We start from the raw sequence: 21776 nt of genomic DNA on the forward strand, positions 1-21776 counted from the left end.
CCATTGCTGGTGTGATATTGCTGGTATATGCCGAGGCGGCGTAAAACCATGCTCACGCACTCACTCTGACAATAAACTCAATCACAATACGGAGATAGGGCTTATTGGATTAGATGCTGATTGGTTTCGCTCCCATTATGACTTGGATTAGAAGACACGGGTCTTACACTGGTCTGAGACGCATCAAGTCACTGCGCAGAGTTTCGTGCCAGGATAAGCTGTAAAACGGACTCATATTTTTTTAAGAAATAAGTCATCCACGGCAACAAAATATGCCGACTCACCGGTTCCTCGTCGCGGCCATTTTTTTCACGTTGAGGTGGGAGGTTATCCATCTCCACCTCCTCATAAGATGGATTCTAAACAGAAAATATTTTGAAATTAAACATATCAGTAGCAATTTGTTGTGCAGAGTTGCGTCCTTTGGGCACGCCAGAAACCTTAATTTTTATTGTGGGTTCCATTCCCGGTTCGCCCCGATTATGTTTCAAGGTTTGTCAGCGCCACACCCATACTCGTGGGTTTCACCGAAGTGGTAAACGTCTGAGGCATGCATCACAGGCCATTCCTCCCACATTAAGCTGACACGCCGCGATATAACTGAAATAGGGTTATTAGCGGCCTTAAACCAAATTCACTCATGCGTTACGAATTTCTTACATGGTCAATCATAGTCGTATATATGATCTAGTTCCTCTGTTGTGTAATTGGGATACCACTTAATATGCCCTACTGATTACAAAAATATAGACATAACCGCAGTTATTTTATGAAAAGTATGAAATCCCATGTTTACGCCATGACGATGAGGGTCGCCAATCCTGGAGGGCCAATGCTGTCCGGGACTCTCGTCATAAGCAGCCAGTGGACCATCACTTTAAAAGCAAAACGTTGCCGAACATACAGCGTGTTCATATAAAGCATGAAATGGAAATTTGAATATGGGAACAACGAAAGATTATTGTCAAATCCTGGTTGTAATACATAATCTAATATGTGAGTGAGTGAGTGAGTGAGTGAGTTGGGTTTAACGCCGCTTTTAACATTATTCCAGTTATATCACGGCGTGTCAGCTTAATGTGGGAGGAAAGCCCCAAGTGATGCAGGTCTCAGACGTTTACCACTTCGGTGAAACCCACGAGCACGGGTATGGTGCTGACAAACCTAGAAACATAATCGGGGCGAACCGGGATTCGAACCCACAATCATAGGTTTCTGGCGTGTCCAAGGGACGCAACTCTGCACAGCGAATCGCGGCGCCTTAGACGACTGGGCCACCCGTGCCCCCTCTAATATGTAATACAGTTATTGAGAGAACTGTGGTCCAAATCAGGCTCCCTGAAACGACAGTGAGCTTGTCGAAAGTCAGAAAAACAGAAACTGAAACAGAAAACTGAAAAACAGATCCTCTGCTGAAGTGTAAACGTAGGTAGGTTTTGTTTAAAGAATAAAGCTTTTATGAAATGAATTATTGTGTTAAAATCGTGATAAGCTCAGCTCAAGAGTGGGAATTCGGTGAGCAGTTTTTCGAGACGCCATACCTGGGATAATTCACACAGCGGTTTAGCAACACAGTTCTTGTAGTTTCCAAGATGTCAGATGACGAAAAGGGCATTAAGTTTTCAGGATATACGTAACACTATACCAGATTATAGGCCGTTTAACGTTACGTCTTACCTTTTTCTGCAGGAAGTGTATTCATGGAATCTGACAAATATGTAATGAAATCTGCATACACGTGTAGAATTATCAACTACAATGTATCTATTAGGTCCTAAGCTGCTGCGTCGAGTAAGTGTACAATTACGATTAAGCATTTTACCCTTTGTCCTTAGCTTTCTTTTTTCTGACGCATGTGCAGATGAGAGCTATTACTAGAAGGAGAACGAGGCCACCGCCCGCTCCTCCCGCTATGGCTGCAATGTATTCAGACTTCAGGAGCAGTTGTTCCCCTTTGACCTCACACTTGTCTCCACTGTACACGAACTTAGGATGTTTCTTGCACCTGGATTCGAACAAGGAAATAGTATGTCCTAATCGATATTTTGATTATTCTTTTTACATATGTATGTTAACAATTTTCTTGAATTGGACAATTTAACTGTAATTAGTCGCAACAGAAATATGATTTACCTTTGTGGCATAAATCGGTATACCAGTGTAGACTAATGTTCGTTAAAGCATTTACACAAATTCCAATATTGCGACTGCCATGGAAGTTATTCCATGAGAGTGTTTTTCCGATATGATTTACGAATTGGGCTGGGAACTGAGGGCTATAGGCTTGGGAAGTGGGTTGTTTTGGAAAGACATTATTGTTTCAGAACATTTAATTTTTAACAACTAAATGGAAATCCCCCAAATAAGGAACAGTCGATCCCCAGCAACTTTTCAGCCATTTTGTTTAAGGCAAGTTTGTGATCGTATTGTATTCTTTTGTTGGTTGGTTGTTGTTTTACGCCGCACTCAGCAATATTCCAGCTATATGACGGCGGTCTGTAAATAATCGAGTCTGGACCAGACGACCTAGTGATTGATAACATGAGCATCGATCCACGCAATTGGGACCGATGACACGCATCGACCAAGTCAGCGAGTCTGACAACTCAATCCCGTTAGTCGCCTCTTGCGACAAGCATGGGTTGCTGAAGACCTATTCTAACCCGGATCTTCACGGATCGATCGTATTGTCATTTGTGTTGGTTATGGCTAGTATACAATACGTATATCTTTCCGTATTCCTGATCCGCGAATGGCAACAATTTTTACTAGAACGGGTATGTCCAATATAAAAGATGTATGCGTAGGTGCGTATATGTCCTATGTTTTGTTAAAATGAAGGTCAGTTAAATAAGGGAGGCCACGGCAAACTCAATCAATGGAACTGGCCGGCATATCATTGGTATCGCTAACACAACATTAAGGCAAGTTTATAACTCGTCTTCTGATTGGTCCGTTAGACTGATTGGCGTAGCAAATCAAATTGGCTAAAGAAAATCAAGGGCAGGAAAGCGGAGATCGCGAGAACCACGGGAAGTGATCCAGGGGTTAGTGTAGGTTTACCGAAAAGCGACCCCTGGAGATATTGGGTGGTAATATTTGATAGTTCTTTTGAATAACAAAACATTAAGGCCGAAGTAAATTTTAGTTACGGGAAAGTTGCACATCCACCGACTCACTTGCACATTGGATCTCCACTTGCTTGCAGATGACAAACGCCATGGACTCCACAATCCATTTGTGGGGCTTTGCATCTGCTGATACAAACTCCATTACTGCAGTTGTAGCCAACACTACACACAGACGGTCTAGCTTGACATATGTCTTGCATGGTGGCGTTAGCTGGAACAACATGCATACTACTCAGCGTAAGACAAGAACGTTTCTGTATACAAAGTGTAAAGTATTTCTGGATAGAAACATGCCCCTGTTGTGAATAAAATACTGGTCGAACTGGTGGGTATAAGAACCTTTCCTTCATCAGTGAATCATAAAACTGCGTAAACTCTTGGATGGGTTCAGTGAAAATGTGGATGCACGGGTGGCCTCGTCATGTAAGGCGCCGCAATTCGCTGCGCAGAGTTGCGTCCTTTGATTGTGGTATTCGAATACTGGTTCGCCCTGATTATCTTTCTGGGTTTGTCAGTACCATACCCGTTCTCGTTTGTTTCACCTAAGTGGTAAACGTCTGAGACCTGCATCACTACTGGTTTTCCTTCAACATTAGGCTGAGACACAGTGAATGCTGGAATACTGTTCAAAGCGGCGTAAAGCCCAGCTAAACCACTCAAAAATATGTCCTGACAATGCTAATATATGATATCGACAACATTTCGACGGGGATTCGGGGACTGAATACAAAATGTAATCCCCATAAGCTTAGCGACTAAAACTGATTGGTGGTCAGGTTGGGTAACTCAGCTGATTGCATGTCATCGTACCCCGACTGCATGGAATGGTGCTGTTGATATGAACTTCTTGCTCAACCTATCCGAGATCTAATTTCAGTATACTTTGAAATGATTGTACCATTGCGGACTGAAGGTGGTTGAAAACATTAACTCCCTCATTCCGTATTGACAAGAACTAACTGACTAACATTTCTAAAGAATGTCTTCTATCATATATCTACATCCTGAAACCCCGTTACGACACGAGTAACAAGATGATTCCAGCCCCCGATACCGATTGGTAATCGAAGAGGCGTGTAGATTTGATCGGGTGCCCAGGTTTTGTGACGTTGCTCTTTTTTTAGTCATTTGTTGTCTTACTCTGACTCATTATAGTTCCTGCCCGTGAAGATCCGGGTCAGAGGAGGCGACTAACGAGATCAGGCTCGCTGGCCTGGTTGATGCATGCCATCGTATCCCAATTGCATAGATCGATGTTTATGCTGTACATCACTGGATTGTCTGGTCCAGATTTGATTATGTACAGAGCGAAGTCATACAGCTGGAATATTTCTGAGTGTGGCATTAAACAACAAACATAACATTTCCAGATCGCCGTGATGTTTGGATAGTACTAGCTGTGGCGTTAAACAACATACGCTTACTGATATTTAGCAGCAACTTCAACAATTTATGATACTTCACATTCTAGCACGGGGCCTAAATCGGCTCATTAAGACGACTGGACTCAATCTCGTTGTTAAAAAAGGACTGTTTGGAAAATTTTCCACCGAAACAATTTGTCATTATGATGACTGTAACATGTAATGGACCAGAAACTCTCCTGCAGTGCATTTTTGCTGACCAACAGGGAAAATCACTCAGGGGTAGATATCATTCGTCGACAGCGCAAGGAACGATTCGTTCACAGTTTGGAACTCCTAACTCATATTCTTGACGTTACCTTCACAGATCCTCTTAGATACAGCAAACCAAAGAGTTTACAAACTTAAAATGACTTAATTTTGTTAACTTCACCGATGTGAGAGTAAATTTGAATTATACTAGTCAACTTCAAACATTACTTGACTAAATGATGAACAAGGTATTTCGAAGACGTTCCAAAATACAAAACATATTTGGGTGTGAATATTTAATGCGTCTGTGTTCATACCTGTTTGTAACTCTTCATCCATCGTTTTGTCTAGGTAGTTACTATCGCTGAGATTACCAAAGAAAGAAGTCTGTTTGAGTTTGGGTTTTGAGATTTTACTGATACCGTCGATGACGGACGTCACATTGGCAGTGGCGACGAAAACAGTCGTGTACTTGCAGATAATCGATCCATTCCTGTATCACAGAACGTGTATAAAAAACATACATAAATACGGTACAAAGAAATAACAATCATCAAACATGCATACATACAATCACGTAAACTTCGGAGAAAACAGGGGGCACGAGTGGCCCAGACGTCTAAAGCGCCGCAATTCGTTGTGCAGAGTTGCGTCCCTTGGGCACGCCAGAAACCTATGATTGTGGGTTCGAATCCCGATTCGCCCCAATTATGTTTCTAGGTTTGTCAGCACCATACCCATGCTCGTGGGTTTCACCGAAGTGGTAAACGTCTGAGACCTGCATCACTTCGGGCTTTCCTCCCACATTAAGCTGACATGCCGCGATATAACTGGAATACTGTTAAAAGCGGCGATAAACCCAACTCACCCACTCATTCGGAGAAAACAGATGACGTGACAAAATGAGGTAATAAGAGGCACATGACCGCAAACTCCAGTATGAATAAAGCGACTTTTACATCACAATCACATTTTAGTTATTGATACTGTCATGGATTTTTGTGGTGCACTATTGAGGGGGTACGGGTGACCCACTTGGTTTAGGTTCGGCAGTTCGCTATGCAGCTTAGTTTCCATCAGACGTGTCAGAAACCTATGGTTGTGGCTTCGAATTCACCATTCGCCATGATTGTATTTCCAGGTTTGTCAGCACCATACCCGTGCTCGTTGGTTTCACAAAAACGGTTTACGTCTGAGATTTGTATCACATCGGGCTTTCTTCCCTAAAGAAACTGACACGCCGTGATATTAACTGGAATACTGTTCAAAGCGGCGTTAAACCAGATTATGTATTTGTATTACTCACGTAAATCCATTAATGATGACATGGCTGAAGGCAGGTATACCAACATAGGCATCCACTATCTGAAGCATGAACAGGAGGCTAACCAGGCGAGAATGAGCCAGGCGAGAGCAGGCATCGACATAACTAGTGTTATATAACTCTTGAAACTAATTTTTTTTAAAACAGTAGTCGTTAAGAGGTACACTTCACACATATCCACATACACAGCCCAATAAGGACGTTTCAATTTGCCATTCGTAATGCTTCGACTAACAACGTATTTTTATGATCACATGCATGGTCATTCGGCAAAACCACCCCGTGAAGATCCAGGTTAGAATTTGTCTTCAGCTCACAGTGTTCGGGGGTTCAGGCTCTCTGATCTGGCTGATGCATGTCATCGTATTCCAATTGCGTATATCGATGCTCATGATGTCAATCACTAAGTTGTTTGTTCCAGACTCGACTATTTACAGACGCCTCGGGGGCACGGGTGGCCCAGTCGTCTAAGGCGCCGCGATTCGCTGTGCAGAGTTGCGTCCCTTTGGCACGCCAGATACCTATGATTGTGGGTTCGAATCCCGGTTCACCCCGATTATGTTTCTAGGTTTGTCAGTACCATACCCGTGCTCGTGGGTTTCATCGAAGTGGTTAACGTCTGAGACCTGCATCACTTCGGGCTTTCCTCCCTCATTAAGCTGACACGCCGCGATATAACTGGAATACTGTTAAAAGTGGCGTTAAACCCAACTCACTCACTCACTACAGACGCCTCGAACGACCCAGCAGTGGTGGCAGGGGACCTATATATCAGACTTACATGTTGATAACGACAGTGATTGGACGGAACATAACGGTTCTTCCTATACGTGAATATATTTAATTAAAAATAATGTTAATGTGAATTCTCAAATAGGTTACTTTGATACCTTTCCCTGAGTGTATTGTTAAATTATTTAAAATCTGATTTATTTTTTACTATTCCCATAAATACGTTATGGTGGGCTTACCTTATTTCTGTATGTTAGTGAGAAGTTTTTGTATTGTGGTGAATCCTCGTTGTACAGAGCCGGAGGGAAAGAAGCCGTGACCCGCACCGAAAAGTCAACTTCAAAATATGCATGTGCTAAAACAACAAGATCGGACAAAGCGTCATGTACATAACTGAGTGGTCAATGAAAAACATTAAGAACAGCCACATTTGGCAATCAAAATAAAATCTTCAAACAGTATGTTGTTCCGTTACACTTTATTACTTATGACCCATTTCTGGTGTCCCCCGCCGTGATATTGCTGGAATATTGCTAAAAGCGGCATAAAACCATACTCACTCACTCACTATTACGTATGAACACCTTTCTATCATTATCAGATTAGTTGTTTGTCTGTTTGTTTAACACCACACTCAGCAATATTCCAGCTATATGACGGCGGTCTGTAAATAATCGAGTCTGGACCAGACAATCCAGTGATTGAGATCATGAGCATCAATCCACGAAATTGTGATACGACAACCAAGTCAGCGATCCTGACCACCCGATCCCGTTAGTCGCCTCTTACGACAAACATAGTCGCCTTTTACGGCAAGCACGGGCCGCTGAAGACCGATTCTACCCAGGATCTTCACGGGTCTGATCAGATAAGTGTGTGTGTGAGTGTGTATTAGTTCCGACAAAAGCCAATATTATAGTACTCGCCCACTGAGGTACAGTTTAACAGGGGTACCACTGTATACCACATGAGTCACAATATACCAACTTCGAGCCGACCCGTCCTTGTTTTTATCTCATTAATGCCAAGCGCCAGGCATGGTAACAAAAAGTCTTTTCAACGTATTTTGGTATGACGCGGCTGTTGATCGAACCCCCGACTTAACGCTCTCCGAGCAGGCGCTTTACCACTCGACAACTGAGGCGGTCTGCTAGAAGACGACCTAATTCTTTAGATAATCAACAACAATATGATAAGCTGGAAATCGTATTCATGAAACATGTCGTTAATATCCATGAAGTATACATGACAAATAATGGGTCCCACAACTCAACAAATGAACATTTCCGCCGTGCCTATAATAAAAACGCAACATAATAGTTGATTAAATGGCCGAGGGTGTGCAGGTACCAGTGGGCTACTAAACTGCTAGTTGGGTATACGAAAAAGCTACCGTTGCAAACGGCGATTAGCGGCTACCGCTGCACGGCCCCGGTAGCATATCTAAAGGCTGCTGCCATTGCTTGGCAACTACCACGCTGCCAAAAGCAGCAACCGCTGCTGGCTTAAGTCAGCTACCGCTGCCCAGCCCCAAGTAGTAACTAGTAAAACCATTGTTGGGACTACCGCCAAATATCAGCTACCCCTGACATGACGACTACCGCCGCAAGGCCAATATACGTGGCAATTGGTTGCCCAGCGTAAGCTATTTTACGATTCCACGGCTGAAAAGTCGGGAAAGGCAGTGTTCCCGATGAGAAGCAGGAAGCCTTAAGTAGGAGTATTAATTTGGAAGTAAGTTAATTAGTTACCAGCAGGGTAGCCCACGGGAACCCCATACACCTCGACATTGTTTATTGTTGTAAAAGGTATTCACATGTATACACTTTAAACATAATCATTTACTTATATACAAGCACCCTGAAAAACATATATTTACAATATATGTATTTTATTTACATATGTATAGGTTTATTTACATATATATACGATCTGCTCTGCTGGTACTTGAAATAGATGCTCGCTGAAGAAAAGAAGGGATTAGAATTCAAGGTGAAATTGACAAAAACAGGCTGAAAAAGGAAAGAGTGGCAAACTGTGGTGGGTGGGGGTGGGGTACTTGAAGAGAGATGGTGCGTGAATGGTGGAAGGAAGGAACAAAGGAGGGATGACGCTCGTAATTCGAAGACTCACCATCGGCTGTTGCCTCCTGTACTGTGCGTACTCCTGGGGTTTGTCTCCCTGTTGTCCTTGCCTGTATGGCTCCAATCACGAGTTTGTGGTTGATGGCTGCTCTTCTCTTGGGAGGCATCATGGAAAGTCGAGGTGGTGAGGCGGTAATCCACAGGTAGTAAATGTCCCCAGGGTGAACTTAGGGCGTGGAGCGAAATAGATCCGGTACAACGCGTGCTAGAATGGATGGTATTCGAAGCGTAAATCGGCAAAACGAACGCGATTGCTGACAAAGAAAACAAACAAAGCGAAAGCGATTAGATTCAGCGAAACACGTGTGTACTTGAAGATAGACGGTGCGCAAATGGTGGACCACAGAGATGGAACAAAGCAGAGATGACGCTTGTGCCTACCCCTACCCCCCACCCACACACCACTACCACACACCCCACCCCCCTCACCCCTTTCACCCCCACCTCCATTCCTACTCCATAAATAACATGGCGCAAAATAATCAATGTTACATCCTACAATGTTAGGGAGAGCCCCGTTTTCAAAATGGACAGATATATTGTATCTCAGAAGTAAGATAGAGCCTTACAATGGCTTTGCGATTTTTTTAGTATCAGTTAAAACAGCACAGTGGCAAGCTCTGTGAACACATAGGGCGAGTGTCCTCATTGAGACATGTATTGAGACATCTCTCGACTCTATTTCGTACCTTTATTGGGTGACATCCAAGGCACTGGAGTTGGTGACTTTGTTCCAGAGCCAGGCGCAGAAGTTGGTGACTTTGTTCCGGAGCCAGGCGCATGAGTTGGTGACTTTGATCCGGAGCCAGGTGCATGAGTTGGCGACTTTGATCCGGAGCCAGGTGCATTAGTGTGTGACTTTGTTCCGGAGCCAGGCGCATGAGTTGGTGACTTTGATCTGGAGCCAGGCGCAGAAGTTGGTGACTTTGTTCCGGAGCCAGGCGCAGGAGTTGGTGACTTTGTTCCGGAGCCAGGCGCAAGAGTTGCTGACTTTGTTCCAGAGCCAGGTGCATTTGTGTGTGACTTTGTTCCGGAGCCAGGCGCAGAAGTTGGTGACTTTGTTCCGGAGCCAGGCGCATGAGTTGGTGACTTTGATCCGGGGCCAGGTGCATTAGTGTGTGACTTTGATCCGGAGCCAGGCGCAGGAGTTGGTGACTTTGATCCGGAGCCAGGCGCAGGAGTTGGTGACTTTGATCCGGAGCCAGGTGCATTAGTGTGTGACTTTGATCCGGGGCCAGGTGCATTAGTGTGTGACTTTGATCCGAAGCCAGGCGCAGGAGTTGGTGACTTTGATCCGGGGCCAGGTGCATTAGTGTGTGACTTTGATCCGGAGCCAGGCGCATGAGTTGGTGACTTTGATCCGGAGCCAGGCGCATGAGTTGGTGACTTTGATCCGGGGCCAGGTGCATTAGTGTGTGACTTTGATCCGGAGCCAGGTGCATTAGTGTGTGACTTTGATCCGGGGCCAGGTGCATTAGTGTGTGACTTTGATCCGGAGCCAGGCGCATGAGTTGGTGACTTTGATCCGGGGCCAGGTGCATTAGTGTGTGACTTTGATCCGGAGCCAGGCGCAGGAGTTGGTGACTTTGATCCGGGGCCAGCTGCATTAGTGTGTGACTTTGATCCGGAGCCATGCGCATGAGTTGGTGACTTTGATCCGGAGCCAGGCGTATGAGTTGGTGACTTTGTTCCGGAGCCAGGTGCATTAGTGTGTGACTTTGATCCGGGGCCAGGTGCATTAGTGTGTGACTTTGATCCGGAGCCAGGCGCAGGAGTTGGTGACTTTGTTCCGGAGCCAGGCGCAGGAGTTGGTGACTTTGTTCCGGAGCCAGGCGCAGGAGTTGGTGACTTTGTTCCAGAGCCAGGCGCAGAAGTTGGTGACTTTGTTCCGGAGCCAGGCGCAGAAGTTGGTGACTTTGTTCCGGAGCCAGGCGCAAGAGTTGGTGACTTTGTTCCAGAGCCAGGTGCATTAGTGTGTGACTTTGATCCGGAGCCAGGCGCAGGAGTTGGTGACTTTGTTCCGGAGCCAGGCGCATGAGTTGGTGACTTTGTTCCGGAGCCAGGCGCATGAGTTGGTGACTTTGTTCCAGAGCCAGGCGCAGAAGTTGGTGACTTTGTTCCGGAGCCAGGCGCAGAAGTTGGTGACTTTGTTCCGGAGCCAGGCGCAAGAGTTGGTGACTTTGTTCCAGAGCCAGGTGCATTAGTGTGTGACTTTGATCCGGAGCCAGGCGCAGGAGTTGGTGACTTTGTTCCGGAGCCAGGCGCATGAGTTGGTGACTTTGTTCCGGAGCCAGGCGCATGAGTTGGTGACATTGTTCCAGAGCCAGGCGCAGAAGTTGGTGACTTTGTTCCGGAGCCAGGCGCAGAAGTTGGTGACTTTGTTCCGGAGCCAGGCGCATGAGTTGGTGACTTTGATCCGGGGCCAGGTGCATTAGTGTGTGACTTTGATCCGGAGGCAGGCGCAGGAGTTGGTGACTTTGATCCGGGGCCAGGTGCATTAGTGTGTGACTTTGATCCGGAGCCAGGCGCATGAGTTGGTGACTTTGATCCGGAGCCAGGCATATGAGTTGGTGACTTTGTTCCGGAGCCAGGTGCATTAGTGTGTGACTTTGATCCGGGGCCAGGTGCATTAGTGTGTGACTTTGATCCGGAGCCAGGCGCAGGAGTTGGTGCCTTTGTTCCGGAGCCAGGCGCATGAGTTGGTGACTTTGTTCCGGAGCCAGGCGCAGAATTTGCTGACATTTGAAATAGACTACGGTCAGATAGCAGTATTCAATAAAAGTAAGTGGGTACAAAATGCGCTGTGCAATAAAAGCCACAAAACCCATTTTCCACATCCATAAAAATCAGACTCCATAAATAGTGAGGATACCAGAAAAGGTGACCGTATCATGTCCCATCGATTGCACCCGTCACAAACACATGCAAAAGCACAATACATAACTCCGCTAAAAGGAATATGTGACTGTTTTTTGTGGCTTGAAACATACCATGTTTAATATGCAAACATTGTTTACCCAGTGCAACAATGCGCATACTTTACATTGGTTCTTGTGAATTGTGAATGTATTTAAACGTAACATAACATAACATAAGTAATTCATACACGTTGCTATGACAATTGAATGTAAAACGTATGAATGATATGGCGATATTTTTTCTTTGCACTTGTTTTCGTAGTAACTATTGAGTATCATACCTGATTCAATCGAAACTGTACACGCCAGCAGTAAAATGCCAACAACTTTGAGATCCATCATCCCTGAATTCCTAAAATACAACAAACAGGATTCAAACAGATAGAAGATCCGGTATTGGCGAAATTACAGTTACAGTTCATTGGCGCTGGTCAAAACACGCGCACTCACTGTAAACAATAACTCCAATGCTTTTTTTTTTATCATAGTATCAATGAAAACAAAATCAGTAGTATTAAAATATAAAAGTTAATGTGTTGTTTCAAACATAACGACAAATGTGTTCTTGTCGTGATATGTTATATGTATAACGCCTGATTCACTCACTGGTGATGCAAATGAGTAGTATGTTCTCTCGCAACCTCCATCTCCATCTGTCTCTCTCAGGCTCGCTGACTTTGTTGATGCATATCATCGAATCCCAATTGCGTGGATCGATGCTCATTATGTCAATCAATAGATTGTCTGGTCCAGACTCGATTACTTACAGACCGCTGTCATATAGCTGGAATATTGCTGAGTGCGGCGATCCCGTTAGTTGCCTCTTACGACAAGCATAGTCGCCTTTTACGGCAAGCATGGGTTGCTGAAGACCTATTCTACCCCGGATCTTCGTGGGCAGCCATCATTCATATAGCAGCTGGAATATTGCTGTGTGCGGCATCAAACTACTGCAAAAACATCTCCTCAGAAATTATTGGACTGATGAAGGTGAGTGAGTGAGTTGGGTTTAACGCCGCTTTTAACAGTATTCCAGTTATATCACGGCGTGTCAGCTTGATGTGGGAGGAAAGCCCAAAGTGATGCAGGTCTCAGACATTCATCAGGTCGGCCTTTCCTCCCACATCAAACTGACACGCCTTGATATAACTGGAATACTGTTCAAAGCAGCGTAAAACCCCAACACACTCACGCACCGACTCAATGTTAAAAATATGACATTGTTTAGTTAGTAGTGGAGATCAGCATAAACATTTATGTTCTGCGTTTCGCAATATTTTAAATACATTGTGGACATCATCATGCTAGATTTAGTGCCATTTATCTTGTCAACAAGTCCTCTTCGCTGTCAACTATCCATAGTTAGCCGTGCCACTAACATTATCTCCCTTCCAAGCTCTTTGTGCATGCGACAGGCGGAAAAAAACTCACTTCACTGTGTGCTCTTGTCCACAGTTTGAAAAGCAAAGAGAAAAAAATAAATTCCTGGGATTTTAACGAAAAAGAAAAATTGACCCCGAAAATGATTGAAAAATATATCTATGCTTCAAACTGTTGAAAAGAACAGAAAATGTTTGCCACAAAGAAGATTGAAAAAGAGGCATTATTCGGACTGTGGGTTTGTCCTCTCTCGAATAACGGTGTTTACCACGGTCACGGTAGGGACGGTAACGTTAACGTAGATGAACCCTTTGGATCACTACATGTCACCACTGGACTAGGTCGTGGACGGCCATCGGCCATCGGACCAGTGGATAAAGTTCTCAAATTATATTAGTCAGTACTAAGAACACCACTGGATAGGGCCCAGGACCATTTGGCCACTGGATATCACCATTTGTTCAGTACACGCGTACGGATGGTCATTGACCATGGGCACATGTGATGGAAGTATCGGATCCAAATAATAGAATTCTACCTTCTGCTGGTTTAGATCTCACCGCAGTATTACAGCTAGAAGGGAAACTATTGAGGAACAATATTATCTCAGGCGAGACACAAACCTGCGGAGGACTTTGGACTCACCACCGCTGTATGGGAACATCAATCTCTCCCGTGGCCAAGTTATGGATCACGTTTTATCATTCATGAGTGCCCCTTGTCGGATTCACCTATTTTACGAGTCGCAAGCTCTTCGGGGTCATGGGTAGTCAAGTCGTCTAAAGCGCCGCATCTTTCTGTGCAGAGTTGCGTCCCTTTGAATCCTAGTTCGCCCCGATTATGTTTCTAGCTTTATCAGCCCCATACACTCCTGGCTCTCCTGATATAACTGGGATACCGTTCAAAGCGGCGTTACAAACCCAACTCGTTATCTCTACACACTCGTCAGATGACTAAATATGTACATGCTGGTTCCCTTGACTAGGTTGGACTTTGATTCGAAAAAAATGGTCATGCCATAAACGTTGGTGCATGGCTGGTGTTCCAGTTCCCATCTGGGTGGACCAGGTTGGACAAGTTATGCATGGTTTGCTCGATCGCACCGACGAAGTGCAGGAGGAATTACTTTTCGACCAATTGTGGACGACATCAACTAACATTGCTGCAAGTCCCACGGTCGTAAGTTAGAAGAACAAGGGCGATCTAAGAGCAGACCAAAGGATGGTGATGAGCCAGACCATTGCTGCGCCTCAATTGTTTAAGGACTCTCCTGGGAAGGTTTGGAGGAGGTACGCTGGGACATAACACACCATTTTCTTCAATCTTCTATCAACTTGACCCTTGAAGATCCGGGTAGAGATTAGGTCTTCAGCAACCCATGCTTGCCGTTAGATGCAACTAACTCTTGTCGTAAGAGGCGACTAACGGGATAGGGTGGTCAAGTACGCTTGGTTAATGCATGTCATCGATTCCCATTTGCCTAGATCGATTCTCATTATGTCAATCACTGGATTGTCTGGTCCAGACCGCCGTCATATAGCTGGAATATTGCCGAGTGCGGCGTTAAACAACAAGCAAATAAACAAACAATCAACTTGGCTCAGAGCTCCACCTCTCTATTCTAAAGAAATCTCAGGCTATGAAGACCGGTTTCAGAACAAGGTCCCGCACTCACGAACCTATTCGGATACCTAGGAGTTCACAGACCAGATTATTACAGAAGGCGAGGATCTTTCTACTCCGGTACCAATCTAGAAATTTGGCAAGCGTGACCTCGAGACCACTGCCTTGGATTTTATTCGATACGTTCAATATGCGCCCGATAAGGGACCGACCATTTAATATTCAACAAAATCTACATTGTTTCAAGGTGTTTTACTTTAAAATTCAGAATCATAAACTTATTTCCAAAAGAAACGATAACACGTGTTTGAAAGGACATTACAAAAAAACTAAACGATACAGACATTTCAAATTGGTATATGACCTGTGAGTAATATTTCTCAGTATGTGTACAAAAATTCACTTTAATCAATCCTTTACAATCATGAAGACAGACATGTAAAGACGCGGGGGGTCCAAAATGAAAATTTCATTTGACCACAATTGATGAGTCAAGTGTGGAAAATGTCACAACACACGTCTCAAAGTCACGTTAGTACCGGGTATGTCCACCGTGAGCGTCAATACACGCTAGTACACGTCTACGGGCTGATGACATCAGACGTCCGATGACGTTGGGGGGGGGGGGGGGGGGGGGGGGGGGATGCGTTGCCATTCATGGAGGAGGCATTGTTCCAATTACTGGTGGTTAACTAGAGGCACAGGGCGATTCCTGACTTTGCGGCCGAGAATGTCCCACATGTGTTCGATTGGGTTCTTGTCTGGTGAACATGCCGGCCATGGTAAAACGTGAATGTTGGCGTTTGCTAGGAAGTTCTGGGTCAGCCTTGCCGTGTGAGGCCTAGCATTATCGTGCTGGAAAATGATACCATTTGGCTGTTTTTGGATGAATGGCACCACAACTGGTTGTAAGACGTCATCACGATAACGCTGCGCATTCAGGTTTCCTCGAATAACGACGAGTCTCGTTTTGACGTCACCGCAGATTCCACCCCAAACCATTATACCTCCGCCTGACTTGATGGATGCAGTTCGGTGCCAAACGTTCACCTACTCTTCGGTACACACGCTGCCGGCCGTCGTTCCTGAAGATGCAAAATCTGCTTTTGTCAGAAAACATGACACGTGCCCAGTTCCACCGTTGCCACCGTCGAAGTCGCCTGGCCCATATCCGTCTGTTGAGTCGGTGTTGAGGTGTCAGGAACGCTCCGCGGTAGGGGCGACGTGCTCGGATACCATGTGCCCGCAGTCTCCTGTACACGGTTGTCGACTTATCACGTGTCCCAGTGCCGTCCGTGCTGTTAAAGTCGCCGTTACGAAGCGGTTCCGAAGGTGAAGTAACCGGATGTGGCGGTCTTCAATAGGCGTGGTCACCTGTGGTCTCCTGGTTCTCGTCCTGTCTGCTCTCCGACCTGTTCGACGCAACCTCTGCATTAACCTGGTGGCGGTTATGCGCGCGCATCCCAATCTTCTGGCGACGTCGCGGTACGTAGCTCCCTGTTGGAGCATTCCTACGGCTCTCTCTCTCAATCGGGGGCACGGGTGGCCCAGTCGTCTAAGGCGCCGCGATTCGCTGTGCAGAGTTGCGTCCCTTTGGCACGCCAGAAACCTATGATTGTGGGTTTGAATCCCGATTCGCCCCGATTAGATGTTTCTAGGTTCGTCAGCACCATACCCGTGCTCGTGGGTTTCATCGAAGTGGTTAACGTCTGACACTTCGGGCTTTCCTCCCATATTAAGCTTACACGCCGTGATATAACTGGAATACTGTAAAAAGCGGCGTTAAACCCAACTCACTCACTCACTCTTCCTTAATCGCTGTCAAACGTGGCATTTCTTTTGTGTGCTTTTTGTTGCTGTGATCCCAACGTGTCGGGTCAGCAGTTTTATACAGAAGTGCACGTACATTTCGTGTTACGGGACGGAATGTCATTTGGGCAAATTGCACGCTTTTTTCTCAATTGATCAAATGTTCCCGGTTTTATCGACCGAATACGTTTGGTTTGGAACGTAGGATACGCAAAAGTACCTTTTCAGACGAAAATTAACTCTTCATAATAAAATATTTAGAAAAATGTTTGGTATCATTTCTTTTGGACATTAGTTTAGTTGGATAAGAAAAAATATCCAAGAATATCACAGCATTTTGTGATGAGAGAGAACGTGCAGTTGCTAGGACTTGTGAGACCACCCTCTTCCGCTACCTACGACAGACTGAATAAGTTCTGCCAGCGGCACAGAAGAGGATTAGTGGACGGGGGACCTGTAACAGTATCCATGGTTGAGGACTTCCTTGTTCAGACCGAACCCGCCATGTTGTCAAGCTCCGCCACGACACCATTGAAGGATACCGCTAAGCATGAGGGGCTGTTGTAAATCATCCAGTACTCAACAGGCACAGGAGGTCTTTCTTTTCAGCTGGAGGATGTTAGAAGCCCGTGCGCTTTTCCAATATGGAACCCCTCCATTGTTTTGACCGCTCTCCTTTGGGATTCATATGAACTATGAAGCCAATTGGTGCAAGCAACTTAGAAAGGGCAGCTTTTCTATTAGTCATGATTACAGTAGCCAGATTATCGGAATTGCATGCTCTTGACTTTTCTGCACTCAAGCATGCAGAGGACTTGAGCTCGGTTACAACAGGGGTTTGCTTCCCCACATGGGTACAATGCGTGAAGCCTATATCTGGTGACTTATCTCCGTGATTTTGCTGGCTTATCGCAAAAGGCGGCGTAAAACCGTACTCACTCACTCGATTACCAAGCATGTATATTCAAGCAGTGTTTTCGTTCACCAAAATGTCTAAATGCCGTCTTCTTTGTCTTGAATGTTTACCTTGTCATACAAATAACTGTGACACCAATATTTTAGTGTAATTTTCAAACAAGTAAAGTTTGGTTTTCAATATTGTAGTACATGGATGGAATCGAGTCACAAAAACGCAACTGTGACAGAAAAGCATGCATTCCATGCAAAAGTTGACTTTTATGCAAGCCCCATGCATTTCACTGCCCAAGAATGGGTATAAAAACATGTGAGTTAACGGGATTCCATATGCATTGTTTAGCATCGTTCTGACAACCACTCAGAAAAACAAAAAAAATACGCAATTATTCAACATTACAAAATGCCACGCCTCTCCGAAAATAAGCGTCTGCGAGGCATTGGTATTCTTGAAGCAGGATCAAGTCAACGTGATGTTGCAAGAAAATTTAACGTCCACAGAAACACCATTTGGCAACTGGATTCGAACAACACACCTACGAAATCGATTCCAGCCAGCAACAGTGACTGCAAGAAGCATCCCTGGCCTTCTACGAATATCTTCACAAACCGTGAGTCTCCGCCTCAGATGTGCAGGGATTGTCGCCAGAAGACCCACCAAACGTCCCATTTTGACAGGAAACCACCATCAAGCACGTCTACAGTGGTGCAGACAGCCTGTACGCTGGACGGCTATGCAGTGGGGATAAGTTCTATTCACTGACGAGTCTCGTTTTCATTTCAGCCACAGCGATAGACGAATTGGAATTTACCGACGTCAAGGTGAACGTTACGTCAATCATCGTGTCATGGAAGAAGATCGGTTCTGGGGCGGCAGCGTTATGGTATGGGGTGGGATTACAGCAAGACAGAGGACTATCAATCTCAATGGACAGCGCTACCGCGACGAGATCATCGGCCCTGTTGTTCTACCGTTTTTGCGTCGTCATGGCCCAGGCATTACCTTTCAACATGACAACGCCCGGCCACATATTGCTCGACTTGTTCGGGATTCTCTTCAACAAAACTACGTGAATGTCAATCCCCTGACCGGCTCGCTCCCCTGATCTCTCACCAATCGAGCACATGTGGGATGAGATGGATTGGCGCCTTCGACGCCAACCACGTGTTCCACAGACACTCCAGGAACTTCGAACGCCTGGTCCATTCCATGAGACGAAGATGTGTTGCAGGAGTCTTTTATCTGTTGCAAACCGAAATTGTTTCAGATTTGGTAAAAAACATAACTTTGCATTAAATCTTATTCAATGTCACAGGAACTTTTGTTGTTCAGTATACGTTTTTCGAATGTCAAATGAAACAGGTTTCAACGTTGCCAAAACCCTTTACCATTGATGCATTACTGATGGAAATTCATATATCTTTCAAACAGGTATTTTTACTTTCATGTGAAGAAAGGTATTGTTGCACATATGAGCATAATGTCATCACTTTCGAATCAGAATCTATTTCACTGCAGCAAAAAAGGTAACTGTTATTACACGAAACATTGTGCAATGAAGCACAAGAAGTATATTTTAAAGTAATTATTACAATAAATATAAGTTTCCTCCGTGAAGACTATAAATCAGTCTTGTTACACGCTGTGAGAACAGTTCCGGCAGCATTGCACACCACAAAGAGGGTTTTCATTTTCTTAAAACATAATTTGTTACATAATTTCATTAAACATAATCCTCTCAACCGAGATGCCTTGGAATGTCCAAACTACAAAGTCACACTGTTGCCTTGTGACACCCGTTTGTCCCTGAACTGGACCAGAATATTTTAATCTTGGTTATTAGTTTATCATGTTTACAGTTAATGATTGATCTGCGTCCCTTATGTTCCAAGAAATGTATAAAACTATTAGCCAAGATGGGTTAAAACTACAAAAGTATTTTCCTGATTGTAACAGTGCAATTCTTGACTACATTGCTTTACACACATATTAAGAACACATTTAGCAGTGGAAGTTTCACTATTCGGATGAATTATTTGTCAATGAATTTAATAACTAAAGAAAACCCAATTTTGCACTAAAGTTCAGTGGTTTATGATAGTGTACCAAGTGTACATGATCAAGCTATGGATTTTCTTTAAATAAGGGATGTTCAAATGACATAATAACATATTTTGTTATTTGAAGTTGTCATTGGTATATGTGAATGGCTGGCTTCTCTCTTTGGATGTCTATAGTTTCTTGAAGTTTTTCCATTGATTGTTTTTGGTATGGAGAAGATTTGTTTGTTGCCAGGAAATATCGTCGTAGGGATGGTCCTTACATTATTTGCGTACATTCATCATATCTTATGCAAATACATCAGCATGCATATCTTATGTTAACTGCACATAGTTCATCTGATGAACACCGAAACTTCGATACAAAGAATGGTGGTTATTATCCATTAAAAAAAGTGTTACGTATTCTTCATCTGTCTTGCCATCGTTTCCACTAATTTAACCACCTGAACTAGAAATAAAGGAGACCGATGAGGCCGCTTAATATTTTATATATGTAGATCTAAGCATAAAGATTCAAGACTTCAAGTCTCCTCAAGACTTTACGAGACGAGGGATGACTTCAACTTTCCTTTTAATATACACAAAGAAAACAGTTAAGCACAACCTAATATATTTCATTATTGTTTGGTCCCAATATTTGTAACAGTCATGAAAAGTTATAATTATGGGAAGAATTCTGTTTTCTCGAGATGATGTAATCAGTCATGCGTGACGAAAGCTCACGTGCCATGCATGGTATGCCCGTGCAGCATGCTACCCTCGAGTATCTCTGAAAGTAATTTATCCAAACGTTAAAACTGCTTTCTTAAGCTCGGTTTTCATCGGTTATGCCATGGCATTGTGTGACCATGGCACGAAGGCGATTATCAAATGCCACAAGAAGGCAAATAATCGACATGCATAACGCAGGAATGTCTTGTAATGCCATTGGTCGGAATTTGGGGTAGCATCACACTGTCGTAAGCCGTTTAGTCCAGAAACATGCTCAGACCGGTGATGTACAGGACCGTCTCAAATCCGGAAGACCTCCTGTGACGACACATCGCGAAGCGGGGACCTTCTTCGTCTCATACGCCGATAACCCTTTTTCACAAATACTCGTCTGAAACAGTTGTGGTTGCCCAATCGTTGTTTCAGCACCAGAACCGTCAGGAACCAACTAAAAGCAGCAGTACTGAGGGCTAGACGAGTCAAAGCGTCCCTTGGTGAGAGATCACCACGAAGCTGCTCGTTTAGCATGGTATATTGCGCGACAGAACTGGAACCTGACAACTTGGAGACGGATCCATTGGTCAGACGAAAGTTGCTTTCTGCTCCGTCACTGATGGAAGAACGAGAGTTTGGAGGCACCGCAACACGGCCTACATCTCCAGGAACATTAACCCGACTGTTGCATACTGGGCATACATGAATAGGCTCGGTAATAGTTTGGGGATGTATCTCTCATGATTGCAGGTTGTATTTGGTCACCATAAGGGGCAACTTTACAGGGGCTCAGTACATCCGGGGCGTTCTGAGGCCAGTCGTTCCTCATTTTGACAAGCACCCTCTTGCTACTCGACCTCGGTACATGGATGACAATGCCAGCCTCATCGTTCGCACCCAGTCGTTGATTACATGAGAGCCAATGCAATTACGACTCTACCCTGGCCAGCGATGAGCCCAGATTTGAACCCCCTTGAACATGTTTGGGATATTCTTGGGCGGCGCATACAGGCACGATATCCTTCTGTACATGATATACGCCAATTGGAGGCAGCTGTGCAACATATCCAACGTCTGACTGGAGGCATGAGACGTAGGGTAGAATGCGTCATCCGGCCACGTGGCGGTTGTACCTGCTACTGATCTGTTTCACGTGTCATGTCAAGTAGATACTTTAAGGAACATTTCACATTAAACATCAAACGTAACTCGTTTACTTAATCCAGCAGCCCCATACTCTTTTTAGGTACCTGTGTTACCATGATGTTTTGTCTGTAAATTTCAATCACAACTCACAATATCTTCTTTATTTGTTGTCAAATGTTTGTTCTATCCGATGCCATTGGTATCGCCCAGCTCCGCCCATCAGTCATCCCATGCCATGATTTTTGCCATTTATAGGGTTGTGCTTAACT

The 21776-nt window shown here is 44.6% G+C and overlaps 1 protein-coding gene across 1 annotated transcript in view; it reads right to left on the reverse strand.

Moving 5' to 3' along the window:
• The window catches only part of LOC139465731 (uncharacterized), a 31252-nt gene that overhangs the window by 6714 nt on the left and 2762 nt on the right, over positions 1-21776 (reverse strand). The window contains exons 2-10 of the mRNA XM_071247557.1: positions 12147-12217; positions 9637-11682; positions 7043-7158; positions 6054-6112; positions 5065-5240; positions 3180-3342; positions 1823-2005; positions 797-875; positions 285-359 (exon numbers count right to left, since the gene is read on the reverse strand). Coding sequence (XP_071103658.1) covers positions 285-359; positions 797-875; positions 1823-2005; positions 3180-3342; positions 5065-5240; positions 6054-6112; positions 7043-7158; positions 9637-11682; positions 12147-12207 — 2958 coding nt within the window. The 5' untranslated portion in view covers positions 12208-12217. The remainder of the gene's footprint in view (positions 1-284; positions 360-796; positions 876-1822; positions 2006-3179; positions 3343-5064; positions 5241-6053; positions 6113-7042; positions 7159-9636; positions 11683-12146; positions 12218-21776) is intronic.

Source organism: Haliotis cracherodii, unplaced genomic scaffold, assembly GCF_022045235.1.
Source record: "Haliotis cracherodii isolate W230 unplaced genomic scaffold, xgHalCrac1.p SCAF_18, whole genome shotgun sequence".
Lineage (NCBI taxonomy): Eukaryota > Metazoa > Mollusca > Gastropoda > Lepetellida > Haliotidae > Haliotis > Haliotis cracherodii.